This window comes from Marmota monax, unplaced genomic scaffold (assembly GCF_021218885.2).
Source record: "Marmota monax isolate L192 unplaced genomic scaffold, Marmota_monax_Labrador192_F-V1.1 WCK01_AAM20220418_F8-fsc00310, whole genome shotgun sequence".
NCBI lineage: Eukaryota > Metazoa > Chordata > Mammalia > Rodentia > Sciuridae > Marmota > Marmota monax.
The window spans coordinates 822,534-849,731 of record NW_026692085.1 but is presented as its reverse complement, the minus strand read 5'-3'; the positions used below and the strand labels follow the sequence as shown (position 1 = coordinate 849,731).

The 27,198-nt window shown below is 39.5% G+C and overlaps 1 protein-coding gene across 4 annotated transcripts in view; it reads right to left on the bottom strand.

Annotated features, from left to right (window-relative positions):
• Agpat5 (1-acylglycerol-3-phosphate O-acyltransferase 5) overlaps positions 1–26,789 on the bottom strand; it is a 64,916-nt gene extending 38,127 nt beyond the window's left edge. Inside the window, exons 1-4 of one of the 4 annotated variants that reach the window (XM_058584854.1) lie at positions 26,474–26,782; positions 9,005–9,074; positions 4,007–4,122; positions 2,808–2,897 (exon numbers count right to left, since the gene is read on the bottom strand). In XM_058584854.1, coding sequence (XP_058440837.1) covers positions 2,808–2,897; positions 4,007–4,122; positions 9,005–9,074; positions 26,474–26,692 — 495 coding nt within the window. In that variant the 5' untranslated portion in view covers positions 26,693–26,782. Of the gene's footprint in view, positions 1–2,807; positions 2,898–4,006; positions 4,123–9,004; positions 9,075–26,473 lie in introns of all 4 variants that reach the window. The other 3 variants (XM_046460548.2, XM_046460553.2, XM_058584855.1) reach the window with 3 other exon arrangements.
• Between the last annotated feature and the right edge of the window lie 409 nt (positions 26,790–27,198).

The following is a 27,198-nucleotide window of genomic DNA, read 5'->3' as shown; positions in this document are numbered from 1 at the left end:
GGCCAGCTTCAGCAACTTAAGCAACTGTCTCAGAATTACGAATTAATTTAGCATGCAGAACACTGAAGAAGGTTGCTCCTAACCCTACACCAGCACAACAACACTGGCAGCGTGTAAATTCACAACTTCAAAGAGCTGACAGGCTGCAAGGCAACCCCCACCAAACACTGAGGAAGGGGCTCAAAGGGGACAAGAGATGTCAGCACTTGCTTACGTAGGAAATGCCGGGGGCCACTAAAAAAAATTTAGTTAAAAAATTGTTACCGATTTTCAAAAGCCAAATGTGAACCAGTAAAACAGAAGCACCCCCGATGGCCCCAGGCACTACAACCTGAAGGAGGGAAGGAAGTGAGGAGGAAGGGAAAACCACGGAAAGACAAAGGGGGAAATGCTGGAGTCGGGAGAACAACACAGCCCTGGAGAGAGAAGCAGCCCTGGACGGCCGCCCAGCCCACACAGGCCCTTCCCTCCTCTCTCCTGTGCAGTTGCTGGTAAAAGAGCAAGAAAATTCTGCTACACTTCAGATGTGGATGGAAAACTAAGGATGCAAGGGGAAGAGAAGGAAGAAAGAAGCCTCAGAGGAGGGAGGGCAGGGATTCATCCAGGCACAGACAGAGGGGCAAAGGCAGGGTCAGAGAAGGCTGCCCTCCATACCCTCCCTAAGTCTGAATCAAAACAAAAATACTCCTTCCTTCCCGCTACCAAATCAGCAGAGCTCAGCAACACGTTCCAGAGTACTATGGAGAGAGGGAGCCTGAGTAAAAGCTGGGCATGGAACAGACACTTAGGGAAAACTCTCCGATAGGACACCCTCCATCCTGAGCACAAAGTAATGAAAGCTACTGGAATCTGAAGCCCCAAAGACAAAACACGACATAGCAAAGCTCAAACCTAACACAACTGCTGGCTGGCAGACTCCACTCCCAACACAGGGAAAAAGAAAGGTGCGACCATTTCCAAGTGTCGGGACGATCTGCCTCAGTGCCTTCTAGTCTACCCAAGATACCAACTTTCAAACTCTTAGGAGGTGTGAAAAGGCAGGTGAAAGCAGGGTCTGGACACAGAACCACCAGAAGCACTGGTCTCAGGCAGATGCTGGAAAACAGCCAGCAAGGGTGAGAGGCACAATCAAGGTTCTCAAGTGGAGACGTGCAGTACAAGAGGAAATCATGAGAGAGAGTCAAAGAGAAATGTTGAGAGGAAGGACCAGGTACAGACGAAGAATGCCTTTAACTGGCTCAAGTACAGACTGAGCACAGCCACAAGAAGAACTAGTGAACTTGATGGCAATCAGCAGAAGCTACCCAAACTGTAAGACAGAAATAAAAATGAGAATGGGGAGGGCAATTTGTGGGACAGGGTAAAGCATCCAAGAGCTGTGGGACAGCATCAAATGATCCAACACACCAGTAACCAGAGAAGAGAGAGAGGACAGGATAGCAATAATATTCAAAGAAATACAGGTTGAGCACTCCCAATTCAAAAATCACAAATCCAAAATGCTCCAAAATCCAAAATTTTGAATACTGACATTCCTCAAAAAGTTTCAGATTTTGGAGCATTTTAGATTTTGATTAGAGATGTTCAACAGGTAAAGCCTATGGAAAATTCCAAAATCTAAAAAATTCGAAATTGAAACACTTCTGGTTCTCAAGGATACTCAACCTGTAATAAACAGAAATTTTCCAAAATTAATGATAGACACCAAACTGTAGAGCCAATAACGAGAAAAGAAAAATGGACATTTTAACACATTAATCCATGTCTTTAAATTTAAAACTTTTAAAAGTGGATATAAATATTTCCAATCTAGTCTGTCTTTTGGAGATCTACAAAATGACCCCCACTGTATCAAAAACCCACCACACTGTATAAAACTGAGTAGTCCCTTCTCGACTCAATGCCTGTCCTCCAGAGTGCGCTATGACAGGACACAGGGCCGCTCTTCCCCTCATCTCATTCCATTGCCATCTGCCCAGACTGCACGCCACCTCCTACTGCAAAAACACCCAGAGAACATTTATGAGAAAATGCTCACACTGGGTACCTCACCAGCTGACTCGCAGAATCCCTTCAACGGGAGCCCAGGCTGCTGCCCACAAGCCCTGGCAAGTGGAGAGGAGGAGAGAGGGGATAAGAAGAAAAAGAAAAGAAGTTGAGCCCCTGAGCAAAGTTTCAGAGCACTTGGAATGCACTGAAAGACAGATCCCAAGCCGTCATGGCGATCCTGTTGCTGATCCAGGGGGAATCATGGGAAAAGTCATTTGGCAGCAACTGGCATTCTTCAAATAGAAGATCGAGATTCTTGGGTTGTTTTTTTTTTTTAAGCATAGTTTTGGAAAATAATATTCACATTGAATGTAAATATTAATACTCCTGGTTTTTCAAACAATTCAGTGTATAAGAAAAATCCAAATTTATACTGACAGAAAACAGTGGCTGCTTCTAGTATCAAATCTGATCTAAAGAAGACAGAAGTTCGATGAGCTCCGAGGAACTCAAGTGTAGGGTTACCAGCACATTGCCGTTTTCTATTTATAGACTCCAAAAGTATGAAATGTTCTTTTTATTCCTCTTTAAGGTCGACACTGACAACCACCAGGAAAGGACTTAATTGTCTGCAGCAACCTTTCTGATGGCTAAAAAGAATCACTGACTTTTATTCAGAGAATTTTTGTTGCCTCACAAAACTCTGAATTATTTAGTACCTATATGGTTGTGTACTTTCAAACCAAATCTTAAATGTCACCTTGACCCTAGATTAGTAATCAGGAGCTGCTAAGGAAAAACACAAACAGCACTCTTACTGGGGTCCCCGCGTCCACGTAACTCCGCAGCTTCCTCCTCATGTCTCTTTCGTTAAATTTGGCACTTCGCTTCACATAGATCCCTCCATGCTGCACATGAAAAAATGGGGAGGAAAATCATTTACTTTTAAATTAACCAACTGCCACAGTCATCAGAGAGGCAACTCTGCTCCTGAAGAGTAAAGAACAAAACCACATTTCACAATTTAAGGTATATTTAATACATTCAAATATTAGCACCTAAATAACTTAGATAAACATTATTCCAATAAAATTGCATGCTATCCTATGAAAATATATGAACGTTTAGTTTGTTGGTAGTTAAAATCCTTTCTTTCTTAAAAATATATCCTTTAAACCAAAAACTCTATTTATCAGATGGATCTTAACTCCCAATTTTCCACTGATTCATTACAGAATCACTAAAAAATATCCTTAAATGTCAGCACTAACAACCTTTAGGGATTTGAAAAACCGACCCAGCTACAGCTATTTACGTGGCACTGGTAAGGACTACATTTGTTTCCCCAAAACCCAGGTGTTGAGGCTCCAACTTCCATGGTGACTGTGTGGAGACAGGGGTAATCATGATAAATACATCAAGGTCCTGGGGTGGGGGGCTGAGCCAGAGTGACTGCATCCTTCTGAGGAAAACAAACAACAGGAATGCAGTGCACAGAACAAGATCACGTAAGACACAGGGAGGGTGCTGTCATCTGCCAGCCAGGGAGAAAGGCTAGGCAGAAACCCGCTCTCTCACACCTGGATCCTGCACTTTAGGACCTTAGAAAATAAATGCCCTCATGCTAAGAACTTTACACATTATCTCATTATTTTGCTTAATCTCTGAGAGATCATAATTAATTTTACCATTGGTTTCTTAAAGTAACTGACTACTGAATTCTGTGTCTTTAGTTTCCTATCTGACTTTTGTACTTTTGCTATTTCATTTAACTATGTGGACAATCAGACACGTATATACATATACAACATCAAAAATACCAAAGAAAAATTCTGGGGATATAGTTCAGTGGTACAGCGACTACTCAGCATGCATGAAGACATGCATTCAATCCCCAACACTACAAAACAGAACCAAAAAATCCACATATATTTATATTAAGTGTATGTTAAACTTTAAAATATATTTTTTTAACTGACCCATATGTAAAGGAAAAAGTAGAGGAAAGAAAAGTTACCTGAGAAAAGTAACACCCATATAATGGAAGCCACTTGAGCCTATCCTTCAGCACGTAGCGCACGTGTCCGAGAGCATTCTGCCGGATGGCCAGAATATCAGCAACAACCCAGTCAACTGCAAAGACAGACTCTGTCAGTACGTCCAGCGCCCCTCCCCAGAGACCACAGAAACAGCCTCTTCACAGCACTGTGTTAGGAATATGCTATGAGAATAATCAGAATGCTTAAAATTACTTTACATAAACCCCAGATAGTTAAATAACTTAAATTGTGGGGGATTTTTTTCTCTTTTACATTATCCTCCAATTCTTGAAAGGCTTTTTATTTCAAGGACAAAAGAAAAAAAAATCACAAAGTACCAAGTAATTCAACAGAAGTATTTTACAAAGAATAAGCTGAGTTTTTAAAATTAAGACATATTTTTCTTTTTTTCATAAAAAGGGGGAAATTATAAGCAGAAAATGCTAAAGAAACTATCAAGGATGACTAAATATTCTGGACACACATGCTCAATAAAAGGCCAGGGCCCTTTAAGAATGAGCCTCTGGACACAGTACTAGGTCACACTGGCATTCAGAAGGTCTCAGATGCCTTACAACGAGGCTAGGGAGATGTGTGCTCCTTACCAACCAAGGGACGAGGTCCCCGATAACCCATTACCCCGCTATGCTATTATCAAAGAGTCGCGAAACCAAGAGCAAAGCGTAAGCGAGCCGACAGGAGTGGCAACTGAAGCCTTCCAAGAAGTTGTGCACTGGGCTTCAAACAGAAGAAACGCTGACCCGCAGGAGTGGGCTTGCCAAAGCAAAGAAACAGGACCAGCAAACAGGGTGCAGAAGACGGTAACAGAGGAGGTGCTTTGAACAGATGAGAGGAAAGGAAATGACAGGGACAAATAATAATAATGTCTTGAGAGCCAGAGAAACCAGACTTGAAAGTCAGTGGCTGTCAACGGCCTCTCCTGGTGAGAAGGGCAGGGTAAAGTGAAACGTGAAGGAAACTCTAGCATTAGCAGATGAACTCAAGGTGTGAGACTTAAAAATACATTTGTTAAGAACCTGTGAAAAGAATATAGTTCTAGCATCACAAGCATATTCAAGGCCACGGAAATGAGAAATGGAGTAAATTAAAGGAAAAAAATGTTTTAAAGCCTAGGAAATAAGTCTGGAATTTAAAGAAATCACAATAAAATTTTAACAAAAGGAGACAGTTTTCCACAGACTACAAGATGACTAACTCTTGGTCACGTGAAATCCTTTTGACAACGCACATACTATCTAGACTGTCCTGAAGTTATAGCGATTTAAACACTAAAAATTAACCTTCTAGAAAAAGTCTTACCAATTATTATAAATTTCTCTTTTTAATTAGGGATTATCACTCACAGATTACCTGGTTTTTGATGCCTTTAAGACTTACAATTATATATTATAATTTTGTTATGGATCCTTATATACTGATGCCTAAAGATCTCTGTCTATGTTAGACAGTCAATGGCAGCTGTGTCTATCACACAAACTGTAATGCTATCAACTATGGCTTTTTCTAAGGTACACATCTTTCTTTAGAAGCCCTCTCCTTAGTCCCTTCTAACTTAGATCACATAAACCATCACTGAGACACGGTTCTTCGAAATCATCTTAAAAACACATAACCAAGCCTGTTAAAACTGTTCCAAATTTAGAAGTAGATTCAATATTAAGAACTAATTTGATATGACTCTATATGGTTCCCAGGTTAAAGTACATCATGGTATATATTCAGGGAGTATGAAGCTAAAAAACAGATTTGGCATCTTTTCCTACAACAATTATTTTTGAAAGTTTAGGGAATAATAAATGTATTTTTTGAAACAAGCATGGTTATGTTGTGGACTTGGATGCATATTCCAAGAACGTTGTAAGAAGGTATAAGATTTACAAAATATGTCATGATCCAAATAACCTACCCTGAGCTATGCCCTTAAACTTGAAATTTTTTTGTGGAAAAGTTTAACAACTAACTAAAGCAGTCAAAAGACATAAGCTTTTTAATTGTCTCGCTGTTTATTCTCAGCTAGGTTTCAGATAGGTAATACTAGATTACAACTGACACAATGACATATCACCTTTGGAGTAACTATTCATATTTCACATTCTGGCTAAGTCAGAATTCTTCAACAGTGAACCAAACAAAGCAGGGTCACGCTCCCTCATCGTGAGGAGAGAGTGGAGGGATGAGGAGGGGCAGCCACCTTTTATCTCCCTCAACCCTAATCATCTGTTGTAACACTAGTTCCTAACTCAAAGGTCTGCTGTACAGAGACACAGCACATGGAGCACTCAGCTACCGTGGGCACAGCACTGTGCTAAGGGTTAGCTCTCATCCTCATTACTGTTGTTGAACGCCACCCATAAGCCATATTCACCACTGGGATCACGAGATAACCTAAATGTAAACTGCCTAAAACCTCCATCAGTAGATATGACACCTAAACAACTAGCCTCCAAGAGGTTAAGTAATTTGCCCACAAACTCACATGAACCAGGGTCCCTGACTTCAAAGCCACATCTACTTATGACAGTTGACTCACCACACATGCTGTTAGTCAAGGAAATTGCCACCTAAACCCAGAAAAGGAGCATTTGTGAGATTAAAGATAAATAGTGTTCAAAGCAGATAGTTAAAGAAGAATGAGGGGAAGAAACAGACTTTTGTTTTTGGTAACACTGGTAAGAAATAAGTTAACAAAAACTAAGAATGTAGAGACGGCAAGGGCATGCCAAGTAAAAACAAGGGACGAGGGAGACTCATTTACATGTCAATTCTATTTGAAGGCCAGCCAGGAAACTCATTTATTCTGGCAGGCCTCGTGGAGGGTGAACTAGAAAGCCCAAACTGAGCAGCGGTCCTTGAAATGTTCTTTCTGCCAATTACATTTTCAGAGATATTTAATTGTGCCTTTTAATATCTCAAAAGGGTTTTTAAAAGGGCATCTACACACAAGAGGCCAAGGAACCTAGTCTATGGTTAGGCTTTGAGAACCTCTGGAATCAAAAAACTACATGCAGATTTTATGGGTCCGTTTTTCTGGGGGAAGATTCCAAACCTTCCATCACATACTAACCAAAGCCTGCAATTCTAAGGTAATTTAAACTCATTCTTCTGGTATGTCCCCAAGTTGTGCATTTTTAGAAAGCATTCCAAAAGTAGCCTTCCCAAATTCCAAAGGCTGCCTGGTATCAGGACCTGGTGCTAAAGCAATGCAAGAAAGCCACAGGGCTTGGGCAGGGAGTAGAAGGACGTGGTTCTCTACAGTGAGAAACGGAACCTCTCAGGTTAGGGTGGGCCCAGTGTGGAGTTCATGCCGCCACCTGCGACATTCCAATCCCAACACAGAAGGAGAACTGTTCCCATGTATCGTGTTTCCACAAATGCTCTCCCAGAAGTTCTCACTCTGGAGGGAGGCATGCAAAGGCCAACAGAGTAAGCATGGAAACGGCAGTGGGGGTTTTCCATTCTCATCACCACCACCACAGCCTCCGGGAGTAGTCCCAGGACGCGACGCGTTCTGCTTGTCAGTACTAGGACCACAGCTGTTAAGAGCAGTGTTTCCACTAAAACCCGGAAAAGGGGAAGCTGGCAGGAAACTGAATGAGGAATTTCAAGAGAATTCTGATAAAGAAAATTCTATGTTAAATTAGTGACTCAGTCAATAATAATTGAAAAACGTGGGGTACATAATGCTATCATAGGTCATTCCCTATGGTAGACCCATGAATGTCTTTTTTATTTGGATGCCTGGTAGAAATTCTTCCTCAGCACCAGGACAAGAATGGCAGGATTGTCCTACTGGTTAAAAAAAGGGCATCGTGTCTGGGCAAGCCAGCATCCCAAGAGGCTGTTATTTCTACTAAAGTCAAATGTAATTAGATCAAATAATCTGAGCCAGTCCCATTAATAAAGTTGGGGAAAATACACAGATATGTCATGATTCCTATCCACCCGTTTCTCCAGCCCTGATCCTATTCATCTGAATGTAGTCATTCATATGCTAAATTGAGAAAGATTCACTTCAACTGCTCTCACTTTCTGCACTTACCTAAGGTAATAAAAGCAACAAGATCATGAGGACAGCTGATAGGAAAAAACAAAGGAAAGCCACGGGCATACGTGATCTTCCATGAGAGCTCTACCATGGTTTTTAGCTTTGGGCATACTATATATCTAAAAGTAATTAAAATGGAATTTAGGAAGCATGTATCAAAAGTAGCTACAGGTTTAAAAAATATGGAGATTTGTTTGTTTGTTGACTAAATTATTTGAAGAAAAAAGTGCCTTAACCAGTGTCACTTTCCTGGTTTTGATACTGGCTACAGTTTTATAAAAATGTTATCATTGAGGGAGACTTGGTAAAGGGGTTATGGGACTAGATGCACTATTTTTACAAATTCCTGGTAATTATTTAAAAACGAACAGCTTTTGAAAAGCACCTTGGCCTAATTCAAAGTCTACTAGAGACAGTCTCCTGTGATTTCTCTGACAGAGACTAGCAAGCTGGAGCTAAAACAAAGGCATGTGAAGGGGCAAAAGGAGGTGGACCAGTGGGAACAGAAGGCCACAATCAGCAAGTGTGCAAGTGCATGCACACCAGCCCAACCGTGCAGGCCGCAGCTAGGAGTGCACAGGGTGCACCCACTTTGACCTACCACCTGCACCTGCAGACAGCTCACAAAGAGAAGAATGGACAGTCTCAACAGTTACTCTAAGGAATAGGGGAAAGCAAAGAAACAACTCATTTACAAAGAAGTACAGACAAATTCAGAACTTTCACATTACTGACTTTCCAAAAAGTAAAATCACAAAAATACAAGGACAGATAGAAAATCTGCATAAAAAATGCATGTTTTAATAACTATAAAAAGACCCCACTTCATTTAAATATATTAAAGTATTATTTTGAATGCCCATGAACCATTTGTAGAAAAACCTAAATCTCATGCAAATGAAATACAAACCTGTGCTTTGATGATTTGCTAAATATATTATATTTTCTTTATTTTTTGGCAAATCTCCATATAGCAATATCTAAAAGACAAAAAGAAACATTACTTTGATATTTTAAAACACATACTACTGTAATATACAAACTAAGACAATGTGAAAAATTTGACAAACGTGATGTTGTAAATATATCCATAATTAACGAAAATTAGATTTCTCTCAGAAGCCTCACAGATCATAAATAGCTCATGCTTATAAAGTAGACAAACGTAGGGCAGGTTAATGGTCATAGCATAAAACAGAATGATAAACATCCTCCAGAAAAAGGCTACAAGCATTAATTGATTGCTAGCAATATATAAAATTTTTCAAAAGATACCTCTTCCTTCAAATAGCTTGCAAGCTAGTGGAAGAGACAGATACGTACACAGCAACTGCAATGACAACATAACACACGTATAATCAAAGTACAGTATATTTTAAAGAACTAGAAGCTGCAAAGCTGTGCATTTCATAGGTGTGATTTCCAGGGACAAAAGGAAAATGTTCACAAACATAAGGTCAAATGAAGCAGCGGTGCTGGAGTCCTGCTGAAGCACACCAAGCAGTATTGCGGGGAAAGCCCAGAGACAGGAGCTGGTGAAATGGAGCAAGGAGGGCAGAAGGGGGACTGCACTGAATGTCAGGTCTTTTGAATACCAAGTAAAAGATTACCACTGTATTCTGTAAGTACCAGGGAAACATGGCCTGGGGATCAGAACTCTGTATCTCCATCAGGAATTGATGCCCTGAGAGCTTCCAGTCCACCTGTCAGCTGCATTTCTTAAATCAGGTGGTAGAGACATAGGGTTCCTTTTATTAGACCTTCTGAAGTTTTACATGTCTTAAGTAATCCATGATAAATAATTTAAAGAAGCTGGCAGTACACTTCTAAAGACTTCAAAGGAATGACTGTTAATGGTGGGTTTTGCTTTTTTTTTTTAATACCTTCATTTTATTTACTTATTTTTATGTGGTGCTGGGGATCAAACCCAGTGCCTTGTACATGCTAGGTGAGTACTCTACCACTGAGCCACAACCCCAGCCCTTGCTTTGTTTTTAATTCAGGGCTTTCTGTTTTTGTTCCTTGTCACCATGGAGTATGCAAGCTTATGAATTAGCTAAGGCTTTTTAGATCTAGCTCATCCACAGGGGACTTTCTTTATTCATTAGCATCTTAACAAAAAAGAAAGGACATTAATGCAATATCTTTGTAGAAAATGCAACTAGGTGACATAAAGTTCCAAAGGTCAGCGACTCAGACTGAAGTTTCTTCTATCTTTGACAACCACATAGTGCATGAATCTAATAGGTATAAATATATGCCCAAATTTTTAAAATAAGGTTTATCAATGGCATAAATAAATACAGTAAATACAAATAAAACCAAATGATTGATCTGTGCAGGGTTAAGACTGGAGGGACTCCAGATTGCGAGCCCATTCCCTTAACAACGAGCACAGGACCTCTTCAGGACCCTTGTGTACACACTCAATTTAAAAGTACTGCAGATATGTAGCAGTGTTTCAGGTTTCACTTCCTTGGGTAGAATATCCAAGGTTCTTCAGAGACATGCCTAGCCCCCAAGCTGAAGGCAACACTTGAACCATCCAAAGGCTCCTTTCTCACTTTCTTGCAGAGATCTACTAAGAAACTGCTAAGCTGCAGCCTTTGAAGATTGATGGCAAAAAAGCTATTAAAAAGCAGTTTTCAGGGCTGCGTTTGTGGCTCAGTGGCAGAGTGCTTGCCTGGCACATGTGAGGCACTGGGTTCGATTCTCAGCACCCTGTATCAATAAATAAAATAAAGGTCCATTGACAACTAAAAAAAAATTGTAAAAAATTTTTAAAAAAGCAGTTTTCACAAGATTACAGATTATAGTGCCATCCACAGGAAACATAGCACTTCAAATTTTTTAATAAACCTAAACACACCTCATTTTAAAATCAAACAAGCACATTGAGGGTAGAGAAGAAGCACAAAAACAAGCACAATCATCTAAGGTTTCTCAATGTATGCAGAGGACTGAAACTGTGTCCAGCCTTGGTTCTACACTCAAGCAAGCTGAGGTGTATAGAAACCAAGTTTCTTGTTCAAAAACCCCTGAGCAGTTAACCATACCACAGCTTAAAAATACTACATATCACCACTTTTGGGGCTCCAAGCCAGCTTTAAAATACTACAATTTTCTATTTTTGTTTAGGAATACACCATGAACCTAAAAGCTTTATATAAAAGGCCATCTTTTCCTAGTAGATATTTCTACTTTTGCCAATGAATTTCTCTACCCTTAAAAAAAATAAAAAGAGCACACAATAAATACATCAATGGAACAAATAAAGCATACAGACTACGTAAAAAAAATTTTTTTTAAAACTTCATATCTGTAGTCCCTACAAAACTAATGTTCCCACTTTGAAATGGCTTACAAATAACTGTTAACTTCAGTATTTTGGTTGATTAATTCAAAGTTAAATTTGCTCAATCTTTAAAAACCAACCTTTAATGGAAGCTAAAGAAAGTATAAACAATTAATTCAACTGGGTAAAATGAACAGGGAAATGCAGTTCAATTGTGACATTTACTAATAAAGATTTTTCTTCCATATACATATCATATTGAAAGAAATGATATTTCCAACTAAAATGCAAAAGATAAGCCTTTGACAAAATATAATTTGGAATCTCAAAGTAGGTATTTGGATGACAGCCTCTTCTCTAAGATTTTCTACTCATGGCTTTAACACAAACTGTTTGGAATTCAAGAAATAAGAAGTTACAAAATACAAGAAGATCCTGTCATAATTAAGACTTAAAAGCTCTGAGATAAAGCAAGTGAAATGATAAAGTAAATCTTAATGTAACAGATGTAAATCATTACTAAGTATTTAAATAGATGCTGATAAACCAAAAACAAGAATGTATAAGTTCAATGCTGCCTCACTGAATATACTCAATTTTTAAGATCCTACATTTCTGAGGGTCCAAGTGTAAACAAGCATTTCACGCTAAGAAATATAAAATTTCCTCCATTCACTTAAGTGGAAAGGTTATGTGTTTCAGTCTACTAATGTGGGGGGGTGGGAGTTTCATTTGAAGAATACATATTTTCAAAAATATTTAATAATCATTATCTTATTAAGAAGTATATGATTGGGGCTGGGGTTGTGGCTCAGAGGGAGAGTGCTTGCATAGCATGGGTGAGGCACTGAGGTCGATCCTCAGCATCTCATAAAATTAAAAAAAAAAAAGTATATGACTGAGGACAGTAGAATGAATCAGACATTATTATCCTATATACATATATAACTATACAGCCAGTGGTATTTACATCATGTACAACCAGAAGAATGAGAAATTATACTCCAACTATATATGATGTATAAAGTGCATTCTACTGTCATGCATAACTAATCAGAACAAATAAAAAGAAGTGTAAGACTGAGATAGCTATAATATTTTCAACATTTTAAAAAAGCTCTGAAGAACTTAAAAAAATATCTACACAAATTACGAGATCATTACATGATTGCCCCCAGCACACCTACACTCACTCCCTCCAGTGATCACCTGATCACCAAGTCAGCCCTCACCTTCTGCCAACCCAGGGAGGAGCAGCAGCTGGGGCCCTGTGACACACCCTGTTCACAGCCCGCTCACATCCCAGGGCAAGGGATGTGCTGGGCTGACAGTCACGTCCCTCACGGCCTAGGAGCTTCTCATTTTTCTACCCCCATAGTCCAGGATCCCAGATTCAACAGATGTTTACTGAATCACTGAGTCTGTACTTTTGTATTCCACAGGTACGGAAACCTATACCTCATTTTCAACATAAAATCAGTTTTTTAATAAATATAAATAAAGCAATCTAAATATACCAGTGAACTTTTAAAGGCCTAATTTTATGAATCTTCTAGCACTCTTATTTTAAATTACATTAGCAAAATTTCGTTGTTGTTTTGTTTCTCGGTACTAGGGACTGAACCCAGAGCCTGGAGCAGCTTGGCAAGGGCTCTACACTGAATTACATCCCCAGCCCATATTAGCCACTTTTATGAATACATCTTATAGATAATTCGTTCCTTCAAAACAAAGCACATGAACACCTAAGTGTTGTGAGGGGGCAAAACTGCCACGTTTGCAGTCGAGGGGAGAAATAAAGAACTTCTACGCGCTTCTGCCCCTTTCAATGCTTTATTCACTCAAATTACTCAACACAATTTCACTCTATAGGTTCTTAATCAAGAAAACAACAATCCTTAATGCTAGGCACAGCAATTGACATAATCCGTTCATAGCAAAAAATTCTAGATTAATCAATTCACAGCAAACAATTCTAGATTAATTCTAAGCACTGCAAACACATTTAATCATGACAGGCTAATGAAAGACATTCCCTCTGCGTGCTAAGTTCAAAAGTCTCAAGCCTTAGGCTTTATGTCCAGCAGATGCACACTCACTCAGACCATGGCCACCAGGTCTGGAGCCAAGGCAGGGTTTTCCTGGCATGGAGTGGACAACGGGTTGAGGAGAGGGTCATAGGGAGGAGTTGCTGCTCTCACCAAAGTCCAGGTGGTAGAGTTTGAGAGCGGTGAGGATCACCCAGAGGATCAGGAAACAAAGACAAGTGATGGGATGTCAGGTCCTCATCAGGCTCTCTAGCTCAAGTGCATCCTTGTTGTTTCGGCTGGCTGAATCCCTGTTCATTAGCTCTATTATTAGTACTAAATTTGGGGGCTTTGGAACTCCCCTTTCAATCCTTATCAGCTACCATGGGATTTCTCAGTGACATCATTTACCCTGGAGTCAGAAACATCTGTCTGATGGTCTCTATCCTGATCTTCTACTGATTGCAAGGACAGCCTGCCAGGGCTTTACACGGTTTAGGGGAAGTAACCTGTTTGAGGCCTTACTGGAGGGCTCTGTGGGTATGCCTAGTGCTTTTAAAATGGAGTTGCTTGGGCGCAGGCCTAAGGCCATTTCACACTAAGGCTCTTGTTTGTTGCTCTTTGGAATTTTATAATTCTTTAGGTAATTATAGATTGATCATAAGTATATCTTCACAACTGATTGTTTTAGGTTCATATCCATTTTTTAAAAAAACTCATTAAAAAAATCCCTTTAAAGAAAAAGAATAATTTTCTTTTCATTTAATTAATCCAGAGACAAAAAAAAATTGTTTTTTGAATAATAGCTTTCATGGCAAATGATACACTAGTTCTTATTCTGCTTTAGTCAAACAAGTTTACCTTCACAAACTGGCTTTCTTTCACAAGGACCGGATTAAATGTAGACTATTTTCACTTTACTTTGATCAGATTGTTAATTTGTTTTTAATTTTCTTCCACTTGAGGACTTTCTCTTTTGTCTTATAACAGGCAGTAAAATGAAATTAAAGTGTTTAATACCCAAGGCCTCCAACTATCACCCCCCAATTGGGGACATAAAAATATATAGCATTCTTGGTTGTTAAAAAAAAATGCATTAATTTATTTCAATGAAGTCCACTTTCCTCCAGCATGTAGAACCTGAGACATGATACAATTCCTTGTCTTTAAATACAATGATGTTGAAATGAAACATAATATGCCACCTCAAAACACTGCCACTGTGGCCTAATAATTTAACTAACATCGACTGAGAAACAGCAGGCACAGAAGAAGGCTCTGCCCCCAACCCGTCTGCCTGAAGGCAGGGCATACATCTCCCTGTGTAAGGTGACATGATGGCCCTTTATAAAACCCTTCCCTTCTTATCAGGAAGACCAGAAACTGCCATTCCGAGTGAGTCTACACAACAAACCGTACTAAGCCACCCATGTATGCCCTACATTTCCTGGTCAGTGTCCCCACAATGTACTATCCGCAGTAGCCAAACACCCTTTTTTTTTTGTTGAGTCACTTCTTCACTGAATCTGAGCCCACCACCTCACCATGAGAACTCGCCTAAAGTCTTGAACTTAACACACCTATCTGTAGAATGAATGCATGTAAACTGCTTCACAGAATGGAAAAACATGTAACCCCTCAAAAAAAGTGTCAGTCTGCTATTATTATCCAACACCAAAAACTGTTTCATTCAAAACTGTTCCGTGATTAATAGAAAAAAGAGACAGCTGCCTAGTCTATTTCCCTCTCCCCAAAAAGTCTCTGAATACTAGCAACACAGCTATAATTTTAATTTGAATGACTGTATATACTAGTTACACTATATGCTTTCAATCATTTGAAATGAATCATAAACAGAGTGAATGAGTTTTAAAATGGTTTTGTTGTTTGTTTTGTTTTATTTTTGGTACTGGGGATTTAACTGTGAGCTTTACCTCTGAGCTACCCCCCAGGCCTTTTTAAATATATATATATGTGTGTGTGTATATGTATACATATAAACATATATACAATATATTTTGGTTGTAGTTGGACATAATACCTTTATTTTATTTATTTATTTTTATGTAGTGATGAGGATCAAACCCAATTGCCAATGTCTGGCTGGGCACAAATGCCGCAGTCTGGCTGGGCACACAATCACGAGCCACCACACAGCTTGTAGATTCAAACAGCAACTCTTTATTCCCGAACTCTCACCAGCCGTCTACAATCACGTTCTGGGGAAATCCACGTTCTCTTCCCAAATCCACGTTCTCTGCCCAAATCCACCTCCACTGGGCTTCTATCTCCGAAATATATTGTCTAAATCCCGTGAGAACTCAAGGGGAACTCAGGCAGCAGGATACGCCCTATTCCCAGCAGGAATAATCTTAAACCTTAAACCTGGAACCTAAACCGGGAATGCCCTAAACACGATTATCTTAAAACCGGGAACACCCTAATCTGCCTTGGTCCTTGAGCAAGGTCACGTACATTCAATGTCACTGCAACATGGGGTACGCTGGCAAGGAAATTGTCATACCTACTTGGCTAATGGCTCCCAGCATCTCCCCCCTTCTGATTAATTAAACAACAAGCAATGTGGCTTAAGGACCGTGCCTGGTAGGTTGTCCAATTGAACATATGGTTCTTACCCGTCATCGGAAAACTGACCTTTAGGCGTCAGCCTCCTGTCTTAGGTTGATACCACTGCAATTGAATCATACCCGTCACTGACTACCGGTCCAGCATACAGCCATACTTGTGGATAGGTCTATGCACCAGTGGGGGTGTGAGGTTCTTTGCCTCACCTCTGTTGGCCCCCAAATTTGGCCTTGGTGCCAGTGGGGGAGTGAGGTTAATGTGGCTTATGGACCGTGCCTGGTAGGTTGTCCAATTCAACATATGGTTCTTACCCGTCATCGGAAAACTGACCTTTAGGCGTCAGCCTCCTGTCTTAGGTTGATACCACTGCAATTGGATCATACCCGTCACTGACTACCGGTCCAGCATAAGCCATTGGCCCCCAAATTTTAGACCATCACTAGCAGAAGGGAGGAGGATACAGAAATGCCACGACACCAAGCCAATTGACGGCTCCTTGGGAAAAATTGCATCACTGGTGACACCATCAGCAAAGATATGCCAGCATTACCACAATTCACTGCACCAAACGATAGTTACATAGTCCAGGCAAGTTCTGCAAGCAGTTCAAGGCAGAGGAATCTATCAATATGTCCATTTCCTCCCAAAATCCGTTTCCTCCCAAAGTAAGTTGACTCTTTGATTGAGCATTACTTGTTGAGTTCTTCACCGGCACTGGGATGGAGATAGGAATTCTGGCAATGATGCTAAAGAGACATTATCCTGAAAAGAATTATTAAATATAATGAAAAGGAAAGGTGAAAGTAAACAAACAGATCTGTTAACCTACTTTAAAAACAATCCTTAACAGCCTTTTACCTAATTTAAACTAGTAAACAAACAGATCTGTTAACCACCTTTAAAAACAATCCTTAACAGCTGTTTACCTAATTTAAATTAAACCATTTAAATCACGTGAATAAAAAAAATAATAATAATTCGGATCCATTTTTTCATGAGCGCTCCTCATATAAGAAATATGGACATACGCACATACAGACATACAACACAAAACACAAGAGTGTACACAAACGTACAACACATAAGAAAATAGTAAAGGCCTTGTAGCTTTACCTAGGTGAAATCTCCATTGCAATGTTTAAAAACTCCACAGTCAAAAAATAAAACTGATCAGAAAAGCATTAACCTAGGTTTGTATGAGCTCAAAAAATAAAAATAGAACCTTATGATGTGGAAAAATGCAATAATAAAATAGCTATTGAAAAAAGCATCCTGGTTAATCACTGTCGCAGATGTAAGAATGGCCAAGCTGGAGTTCTGGATATCAGCTGTTATGGATTTGAGTCAAATCATCTTCTTTTCGATCTGTAGAAACTGTTTTAGTTAATCTCTCTGGAATCCAAATCGGCTGTTCTCCCTGTGGAAACACACAAACAAAACCCGGACTCCAGACAATCACTGGGTCAGGACCTTTCCATTGTCCTGTTAGAATATCTTTCCAAAGTACCTTAGGCTTATGTACATTTTTTGGATACATATGTCTTTCCGCAGCACTAAGTCCTTATGAATCCAAATTTAAAAAGTTTAGTGTAAAAAGCGTTATTTTAAGTTTATCTTTGGGGGATATATACCCCCTTCCAATTCCCTCTTTTTGCTTTAATAAGTATGTCTGTATCTAATAGTTGTCTTAGCTTTTTGCATTTTCTATCTGTAATACCTTACTTGATATTTTCAACCATTTTTTATCTTATTTTTATCTTCACGTGCTAGGTGAGTGCTCTACTGCTGAGCCACAACCCCAGCCCTTTTTATATAAGAGTGGTCCAAAGATACACTGTTGAGAAGATTTTGCCAAAGAAAGAAGGACAAAGGGAGGAAGGAGGAGCTGGGCTAGAGTAAAACCAAGGAAAGGAGCCAGAACAGAATTTAGCCAGACTTGAATGCTGTGCTTAAAAGCCTTCACATTTGTTCTTCTATCAATAGAGAATTTCTTTTCCCTAAACACACCATGTTACTATGTTACTTGTATTCCAAGTAAAAATTCAAAGTAGTTCATGACAACTGATAACAGCATTCTTGAATAACCCCAGCAAACAGTTAAAAAGAGTTCCTTTATCTGTTTCACAAAGCTAATAAATGCAACACACCAACAATTTCAGATTATTCTCTATTGTTGTCCTTGCTTTTCCTAGCATGAATACTTTTGAGAACAGGGAACACATTTCAACCAATATAACCATAAAACCTGACAAAGCTTCTTCAGAACAAGGTGACCTTGAAGCTAGTCTGCCTTGGACTAAATAAATCCTTGCTTGAGGATTACAGGCAGGAACTACCTCTGCCTCAGTTTCCTAGCTGTAAAAAGGGAAGAACAGTGTCTACCTTGCAAGAATGAAAAGATCACATAACAGAACCTATACATGGTAGGATTCACTACATTTGCTAACGCTCCCTTGGTTTTTCTTTTCTTTTTCTCAATTCCAATCCAAGGCCATCTGGCTCCTTCTAAAACAGATCTGGAAATTCTTTCACACCTTGTGATGTCTATCTTTCTACCACTCAGCCACCACCTCTCACCTGGATTACCACAGTATCTTCCAAACCAGCCCTTTATCAGAGTCAACATGCAAAACATGTCACTTGCTCAGGGAAGTTTTTCCAAACCACTACCTCTTCCCACTAGGCTAAACAAACTCACACAGAACAGTAAATTGTAATTCTCTTGTTGTTGCTTACTTTCCCCACTAGAAGACAAGAACAAGGTCTCTATTTTTCTTCACCTTTTCATAACCAGCACAGTTCACCCAGAAAATTGTGCACACACAAATATTTATTGGATGGATGACTGATTTATTACTAGGTTCTAGAGCCACCTTATTGAAAAATTATTACTGAGTACTGAATTGTCGAGCTATTAATATCAACTTCTGTTTAAGAAACATAAAATAAGAAAATTAACTTACAGTACTACTGAAGAAACATCAACATCAAAATTAGACAAACATATGAAGGAGGAAACGCAAACTGAAGTCACACTGTCCTTTCTTTCCCTCATGATGGCACAGGAGAGCTATCCAGGGTCACTATGAAGTACTCCTGTGAAGTTCATTTAATGACAGTCTTCCCCTAGTTCAAATATTTACATAAATGCTCTTGGAAGACACCTAAAATTACACACCAGACCATTATACACCTGAGAAAGTGGAGGCAGGGGAGTAGGAGAAACTAACTTCCTCGAGATATTCTGTCAGTGTTTGAATGTGTTATTGCATCTGTGATTTAAAATTTAAAATCAAGAAGTTAAAAAACTTTACACAAATGCAAAGTTTTTAAATAAATAACTGGTTTATTTATAGAGGTTTACATCTGTAAAAAAGTGTAAAAACAAAGTTCTGTTGACATTTCTAAGATTTTCTTATCTCGCTAAGATTCCCTAGCAAGACCTATGTTGTAGACTGGAATTGTATTTGATTGGAATTGGTTGATTTCCTGTATCAAAGGTTGTACAGTTCTGCTTAAGCAAGCAAATGCAAAGGCACACCAAGCCCCCTAGTCTTCCTTGCCCAGCCAAGCCTAAGGGCAAAAGCCATTTAAGGTCTTCTGGTGGATGCTAAACAGAGGGAAAAACTGAAAATACAATCCATTCACATTCTGTTTTAAGACTGGGAATACTAGAGAAGATTTGGGGCAGAAGGTGGAAAGAATTCAGACATGTAATAAAGCAGGATTAGGATAGATGAGTTGTATGATGTCTCCTTCAATTCCAAATAAGCATGTTCAATTCCAAGAGTTTAGGTGCTTTTACAGCAAGACACAGAACACGCACTTATTAAGAGTTTAGGACTCAGCTGGGCGTGGTGGCTCAAACCTGTAATCCCAGCAGCTTGGGAGGCTAAGGTAGGAGAATCACGAGTTCAAAGCCAGCCTCAGGAATTTAGCGAGGCCCTAAGCAACTCAGCAAGACCCTGTCTCTAAAATAAAATATTTTAAAAAGGTGCAGATATGGCTCAGTGGTTAAGCGTCCCTGAGTTCAATTCCCCAGTACCAAAAAAAGAAAGGGGGGGAAAAAAAACAGTTTAGGACTCTTTTGATGAAGTAGTACTACAGAAAGATTATAAACAGTTTTTAAATAGGAAGTCTTATTATTGTCTTTGAGGATCTTGAAAAACATGTCAGTTAAAATATGAATCACTAAAGAAATTAGAAGTATTTGGAACACATCCTACAAACATCAAAATCTGACTTAAATTATTTATCTTGCTTCCTGTGTTTTTCAAACTATTTTACACTTACAGCAGTTCAGCTGAAAAGCTGCTTATTTTATATAAACTAAGGCTCTCACACTTTATTGTTACAATATGTTAATATTGACTAAGGAGGGGATTAGCAGTCAGAGCCATTCATGGAAAATACATTTTGAAGTAAATTCCAAATGTTACCAACCAATTGAAGCAGGAATAAAATGGTGACTAAAATACCCATTAGGTTTCAATGAAAAGGCATGGATCACATCACTAGACTATTGGCCTGCAAATATCAATAGTCTATTTTTAGTGTTTTTTACTGGAATAGAAAAAGAGAACAATTATAAAAAGAAAGTATTCTGACATTGAAACAAATTGTGGTCACTTTTTCAGTTTCACAATACAGGTTAAGATTTTCCACTATCTATCACCTCTACTCGTTATGTCTGTAAACTACCTCCACATTAGCATACACCTAGACTCCTGTGATGGAAGTGAATATAAATGCAGCTTCGCCTCAAGACTGCAGCAATGAAGTTGCCCTCACTCCTCTCAGGAGTCTAGCCACACCTTTTGCCATCCAGCTTCCCACAAGCTTGCCTTCAACTCTGGCTCAAGGACACAATCTGCGCAGATCATATGACTTAAGGAATTTACTGATGCCTTCACTGTCTTCTATGTAATACTATTAAGAGTATAAGGTTTCAAAATAATTTCTAATTATTTTCTGTATTTCTGTAGTGTCTGTTGTGATACTGCCTTTTTCATCGTGCATGCTGGTAATTTGAGTTCTCTCTCTCCTTCTCTTCATTAGCATGGCTAAGGGTCTATCAATTTTATTTATTTTTTCAAAAGAACCAACTTTTAGATTTGTCTATTTTTTCAATTGTTTCTTTTGTTTCTATTTCATTGATTTCAGCTCTGATTTTAATTATTTCTTGCCTTCTACTGCTTTTGCTGCTGATTGTTTCTTCTTTTTTGATCCATTTTGAGTTAAGTTTTGTGCATGGTGAGAGATAGGGGTTCAATTTCATTTGTTGCATATGGATTTCCAGTTTTCCCAGCACCATTTGTTGAAGATGCTATCTTTTCTCCAATGCATGTTTTTGGCACCTTTGTCTAATAAAATTGTAATTTTGTGGGTTAATCTCTGTCCTTTATTCTGTACCATTGGTCTACCAGCCTGTTTTGGTGCCAATACCATGCTGTTTTCATTACTATTGCTCGGTAGTATTTGAGGTATAGTGTGAGGTCATTTATTTGTTGACTTTTTCTTCTTTTAAGGAATGAACTCCATGCAATGAATTTTCCTCTTAGTTCTGCTTTCATAGTGTCCCACAGATTTCAATATGTTGTGTCTGTGTTCTCATTAACCGCTAAGAAAAAATTTTTTAATCTTCTCCTTGATGTCTTCTGTAACCCACTGTTCATTCAGTAGTATATTGTTCAGTCTCCATGTGATGCAGTATTTTTTATTTTGTTTTATCATTGATTTCCAATTTTATTCCATTATGATCTGATAAAATACATGGTAGTATCTCTACTCCTTTGTATTTGCTAAGAGTTGCCCTGAAGCATAGTATATGGTCTATTTTTGAGAAGGATCCATGTGCTGCTGAGAAGAAAGCATATCCACTTGATATTGGTTGATACATTCTATATATGTCAGTTAAGTCTAATTTATTAATTGTGTTATTGAGCTCTACAGTTTCTTTATTCAACTTTTGTATGGAAGATCTGTCCAGTGGTGAGAGAGGTATGTTAAAATCACCCAAGATTATTGTGTTGTGGTCATCTGACTCTTGAACTTAAGTTTGTTTGATGAACATAGCTGCACCATTGTTTGGGGCATATATATTTCTGATTGTTATGTCTTGTTGGTGTATAGTTCCCTTGAGCAGTATATAATGTCCATCTTTATCCCTTTTGGTTAACTTTGGCTTGAAGTCTACTTTATTTGATATGAATATGGAGCTTGCTTCCGCAGTCCATGTGAGTGGTATGATTTTTCCCAACCTTTCACCTTCAGTCTGTGATGTCTTTTCCTATCAAATGAGTCTCCTATAAGCAGCATATTGTTGGGTCTTTTTAATCCAATCTGCTAGCCTATGTCTTTTGATTGGTGAGTTTAAGCCATTAACATTTAGGGTTACTATTGAGACATGGTTTGTATTTCCAGCCATATTTGTTTATTTTTGTTATTTAACTTGTTGGTTTTCCTCTTTGATTAATTTTTCTTTTAGTGTACTACCTCCCTCTGCTGGTTTTCATTGTTGTTTTTCATTTCCTCTTCATGAAATATTTTGCCAAGGATGTTTAGTGCTGGTTTTCTAGCTGTAAATTCTTTTAACTTTTGTTTATCAAGGAAGGTTTTTATTTCATCTTCAAATTATGTATAATAATGTCTCGACCCAGAAGTTATATTATCTCTAATTTATCAGGTTTCCAGTTTTGTTTCATTTTGTGGGTTTTTTGGGACTTTGTGGGGTATACTATCAGAAAATGATAATTCCAGAATCAAGAATTAAAAGAATATTAAAACGTGAATAAGAAACTGCTACTGATTCTGAAAATAAGACAACTAATCAAATATTTATGGGATATGTGAAGGTAAATATATAATTAAGAAATGAAAATACTATGGAAAATGATTTTGAAAGTACCCTTAGCATAAACAAGGTTTATGTATGCTAAATAAAGTAAAAACCTAATTTTTTTTTTTGAAAAGTAAATAATTCAATAGGACATCCCTCTAGCAGGGTCAGAACAACAAAACACTGAACAGACAGAACCATGGCATTCACTACTGTCAGAGCTGAATGGTGGCCCTGGAAAGCACATCTATGTTTTAAGTCTGGGAGCTCATGAATGTTTCCTTATTTGGAAAACTGATCTTTGGAAATATTTATGTAAGAATTTTGACAGGAGCTGATCATCCTGGATTATGCGGGTAGATCCAAACCCAAGGACAAGTGTCCTTATAAGAGAAAGACAGAGGGAGCTGTGAATCAGAGCTGAAGGCAATTCACTGTACTGGACCATGAGAGAGCAACTAGAGGGATGTGGCCTCAAGTCAAAGAATGTTGTCAGCAACCAGAAGCTGAAAGAGACCAAGAACAGTTCTCCTCCCGGAGCATCTTCTTAGAGGGATTATTCCCTACTCTGCATTTAAATTTCAGACTTCTAGCCTCAAACCTGTAAGAATAAATGTGTTTAAGCACCTAAGTTTGAGGTGTTCTGTTATGGCAGTCGACAAGAAAATTATACACTTAAATCAATGCCTTTTTCTTTTTAATTTGATTTGGCAGTATTGGGGATGGAACACAGGGCCTGGTTCATGCTAGACAACTGTTCTACTACTGAACCACATCTCCAGGATCCCCCTCTTTTTTCTTTTCTTTTGGGACAGGGTCTCACAAATTTCCCAAGCTGAAGTGGAATTTGGGATCCTCTTGCCTCATGCACTACCATGCCTGGCTGAATCAATGTCTCTCACAATAGTAAAAAGACTCATGTTGATTTTCAATTAATCTAAAATTAAGTGGCATGCACAAAATTTTAAAAATTCATTTTATATATTCCAAAGGAATAAAGAGTAAAGGTATACTAGTACAGAGTTTCAGTACTAATGAGAGGCTATGGAAGAACCTAAAAGGATAAACAAGTTATAAATAATAATTTTAATAACATTGATTGAAATTTTTTCCTATCTCAAAGATACATATGAAAATAGGGAAGAACAGATGTCTACCTGACTCCAGTGGGATATCCAAGAAACTTGCTGGAAGCAGATCTTCCTGCCAAGAACAGGTGGTAAAATTCATGGACCTACTTCCCTTCAGCTTATAAAATTCTATGCAAAAAAAAAAAAAAAAAAAGATATTCCACAACAACTACTATGAAAAATTTCCTTTCAAACCTAAAATTAAAAGGCACAGAAGTGCCATTTTTAAAATAGTCTAATCTGGGCTGGGGTTGTAGTTCAGTGGTAGAGCACTCACCTAGCACGAGTGAGGCACTGGGTTCAAACATCAGCACCACATAATAAATAAAGGTCCATCAACAACTAAAAAAATCTTTTTAAATATTCTAATCTAAAAATGCTTCTTCAGTGTGTATAACCTGATGAGTTTTATTTAAAAACTTACATTCTCTTAAATTACTAAAATTTGCTTCTGAAATGAGTCAACAGTATTTTAGACAGAATAAGAGGATCACCAACAGCCTTGTAAATGAAGACTGACAATTCAAAGTTAGTCAAAAAAAAGAAAAGCTAAAATTTTAATCAAAACATCTCAGTCAATGGTGAAAAATAATAGGTTAAAAAATAAAAATAAGGTGAAAGAATGTACCTATAAATCTTTTTCCTTTTATATTTGAAGTTAGCTATTTATTCCTTTATTGATTTATTCTTAAAGAAAACCATCAATAAAATATTATAAGGTAGCCCTGCTTACACAGGACACCCAGATTTTAGAAAAAGACTAAAACATTCAAAATACCCTGCTTTGTCACTAAACAGCAAATAATGCCTTCAAAAAAAATTCTTCGGTCTACATTTTTAATAACTGTTCACAAACTGCCTCTGATGATCAGTGAGCAATTACACTTAGGATCCCTGACAAGCTTTATCAAGGGATACTCATTAAGTAAAATTTTGAGTTATACAGCAGACATCCTTTCATGAATACATGAAGATTATGAATGGATATTGGACCCTTTTACTACAAATAACGGGACAAAATCAGTAAGTTAAATGTTTTAAAACCATTTGCTAGACTGTCCCAAGAATGACACATTTTAGTCAGCAATACACAAGGTAAAGTGTGTAATTTCAGAAATACTGTGAAGTTTTACAATAGTTTAAATAAATACATTGCTAACACAAAAGACTCCAATGTCTTATTCTACATTACACTGTGTGGAACACACTATTTTTTAGACAAAAGTAAAACAACCCATCACAGGTAGAACAAATTTTCCAAAAGGTGACTGACGTGTTCTGAGTTGTCATTTGATGCAAAATTAAAAACTTAACCATGATAAAACCATACCTTTAAACTAACTGAGTGAAGTAAGAGCCTGGGGTGAACTGATCATCCTTAATTTGTGAAAATTTTATGTGAAGTCCATTTTAAAAGTCAATTTCCAAGAAACTATGATCTGGAACAGCAATTTTTCTTTCTTTCCCAGAAACGCTTAAAAGATACTGATTTAAATAGAGACCCTGGCCTCTCCTAGTTTCCTTCCCCACAAATAATCTCCAAGTGCAGCAAATTCAATAAGAAATCAATCGTTCAACTGCAAATCCAATGTAGCTGCCAGCTGACTACAGGATGAAGAAAAAGAAATGCAGAAAGACTGGAGATGAAAGTCTCCGGGCGTGCCCACCTGACCTCCAGGAGGGACGGCAGGGACCGCAGGAAGAGGCTAATAGGGCACTCAGAAGAACCAAGAATCAACCTCTTCTTTGAATCTGAGAAGTAAAAGGACAATTCACATGTTTAAGATACTTCACATATTTTAAGATAACTAATGTTGTTAAGACCTTCTACTTTTATTGTTTTGCAAGTTTAATCTACAAATCCTATCTGTATAGAGAAAAAAACTAACAGGGAGAAAGCAATCAGACCAAAGATCAGACCCACATTCAGACCTAGTCAAAGTTGGCAAGAGCAGCTGTATCTACAGTAAGGCTTCTACCGTAACAAATGTATTCATTTCCTAACCCAGCTCTCACTTGCTCTGGGGAAAAACGCAAAAAAGAGTTTTATTCATCCTCCAAATGGTAACATCAGTTGCAAGAGGTCCTTTTAAAACGCACTTCTGAGTGAAAACGGATCCTGTTCCAACACTATCACCTTCTTGGATGAAATGCCAAAAACACCAGCCAAGTGCTTGCCCTACTTAAAGTGTTCATCTCACCTACTGTGCCAGGCACCAAGACAGACAGAAACACCAGACCCGGGCAGGGGGCGGGGACGCGGGCGGCGGCGGAGGACCCCGGTGGCAGCCTCGGAACGACGTTACTACCGCCTCCGAGAGACCTCGGGGACCTGCAAGGAACCTCAGAGTGAAAACGAGAAACCTCCGCCCCCCCCCACCCGTGGGAGGATGGGTGCTAGCACGTGTTCTTGGGCTGGACCTGCCAAGAAGGCCAGAGTGATCCCAAACCCCGGGTGGGGGCTCAGGTGGACGCAGCGGCGCCGCGGGGCCAAGGGGCTCACCTGCACCCCGGTGTAGTTCTCGAAGAAGAAGAGCACCGTGCTCTGGTAGACCCAGTACAGCCGGTCGTCCACCGCCTGGTAGATGCGGGCTGGCAGGAGGGCGGACAGCAGCCGCCAGACCCCCCAGGCCAGCACGTAGGTGGGCGCAGAGCCCAGGAGCACGACGCTCGGCAGCAGGTAGCGCATGGAGTACATGTGGAGCACCAGGGACAGCAGCATCTTCCCGGCTCGGCGGCCGGGGCTCCGCCTGTCCTCCCCGCCCGGCGCCGGGCCTCAGCCGCGGCCGGCGCGCGGCCAATCACGGCGCGGGGCCGGGCGCGCCGCCGCCCCCTCACCTCCCAGGCCCCGGCCGCCGAGAAGCCGAGCCCGCCACCCGCTCCCGGCCTCCGTCCCCAGCCGCATGGGCCGCGCCGCCGCCGGGGCGCCGACTGGGAGTGCGGGCCGGCGCGCTGCTCGTGGCCGCCGCGCAAGGGGACGCGTGGCCCTGCGGAGCTCGCTGCTCAGGAGCGGTGACACCCCTTGACCCTCGCCCGTCACTAGGTCCCCTGCCGGGGAGGGGCTCCGCGGCAATAACGCTTCTTCCTATTGGCCACCCGTCACCGTCGTTCCCGCCAGGGGCGTGTCTCTGCCTGGAAAACCGCCCTCCGATTGGCCAGTTCCCACTGACGGTTGAGTTGAAACTGCCGCCCGGGTGCGCTGGGGCGGGTTCTCGCCACTGCGCATGC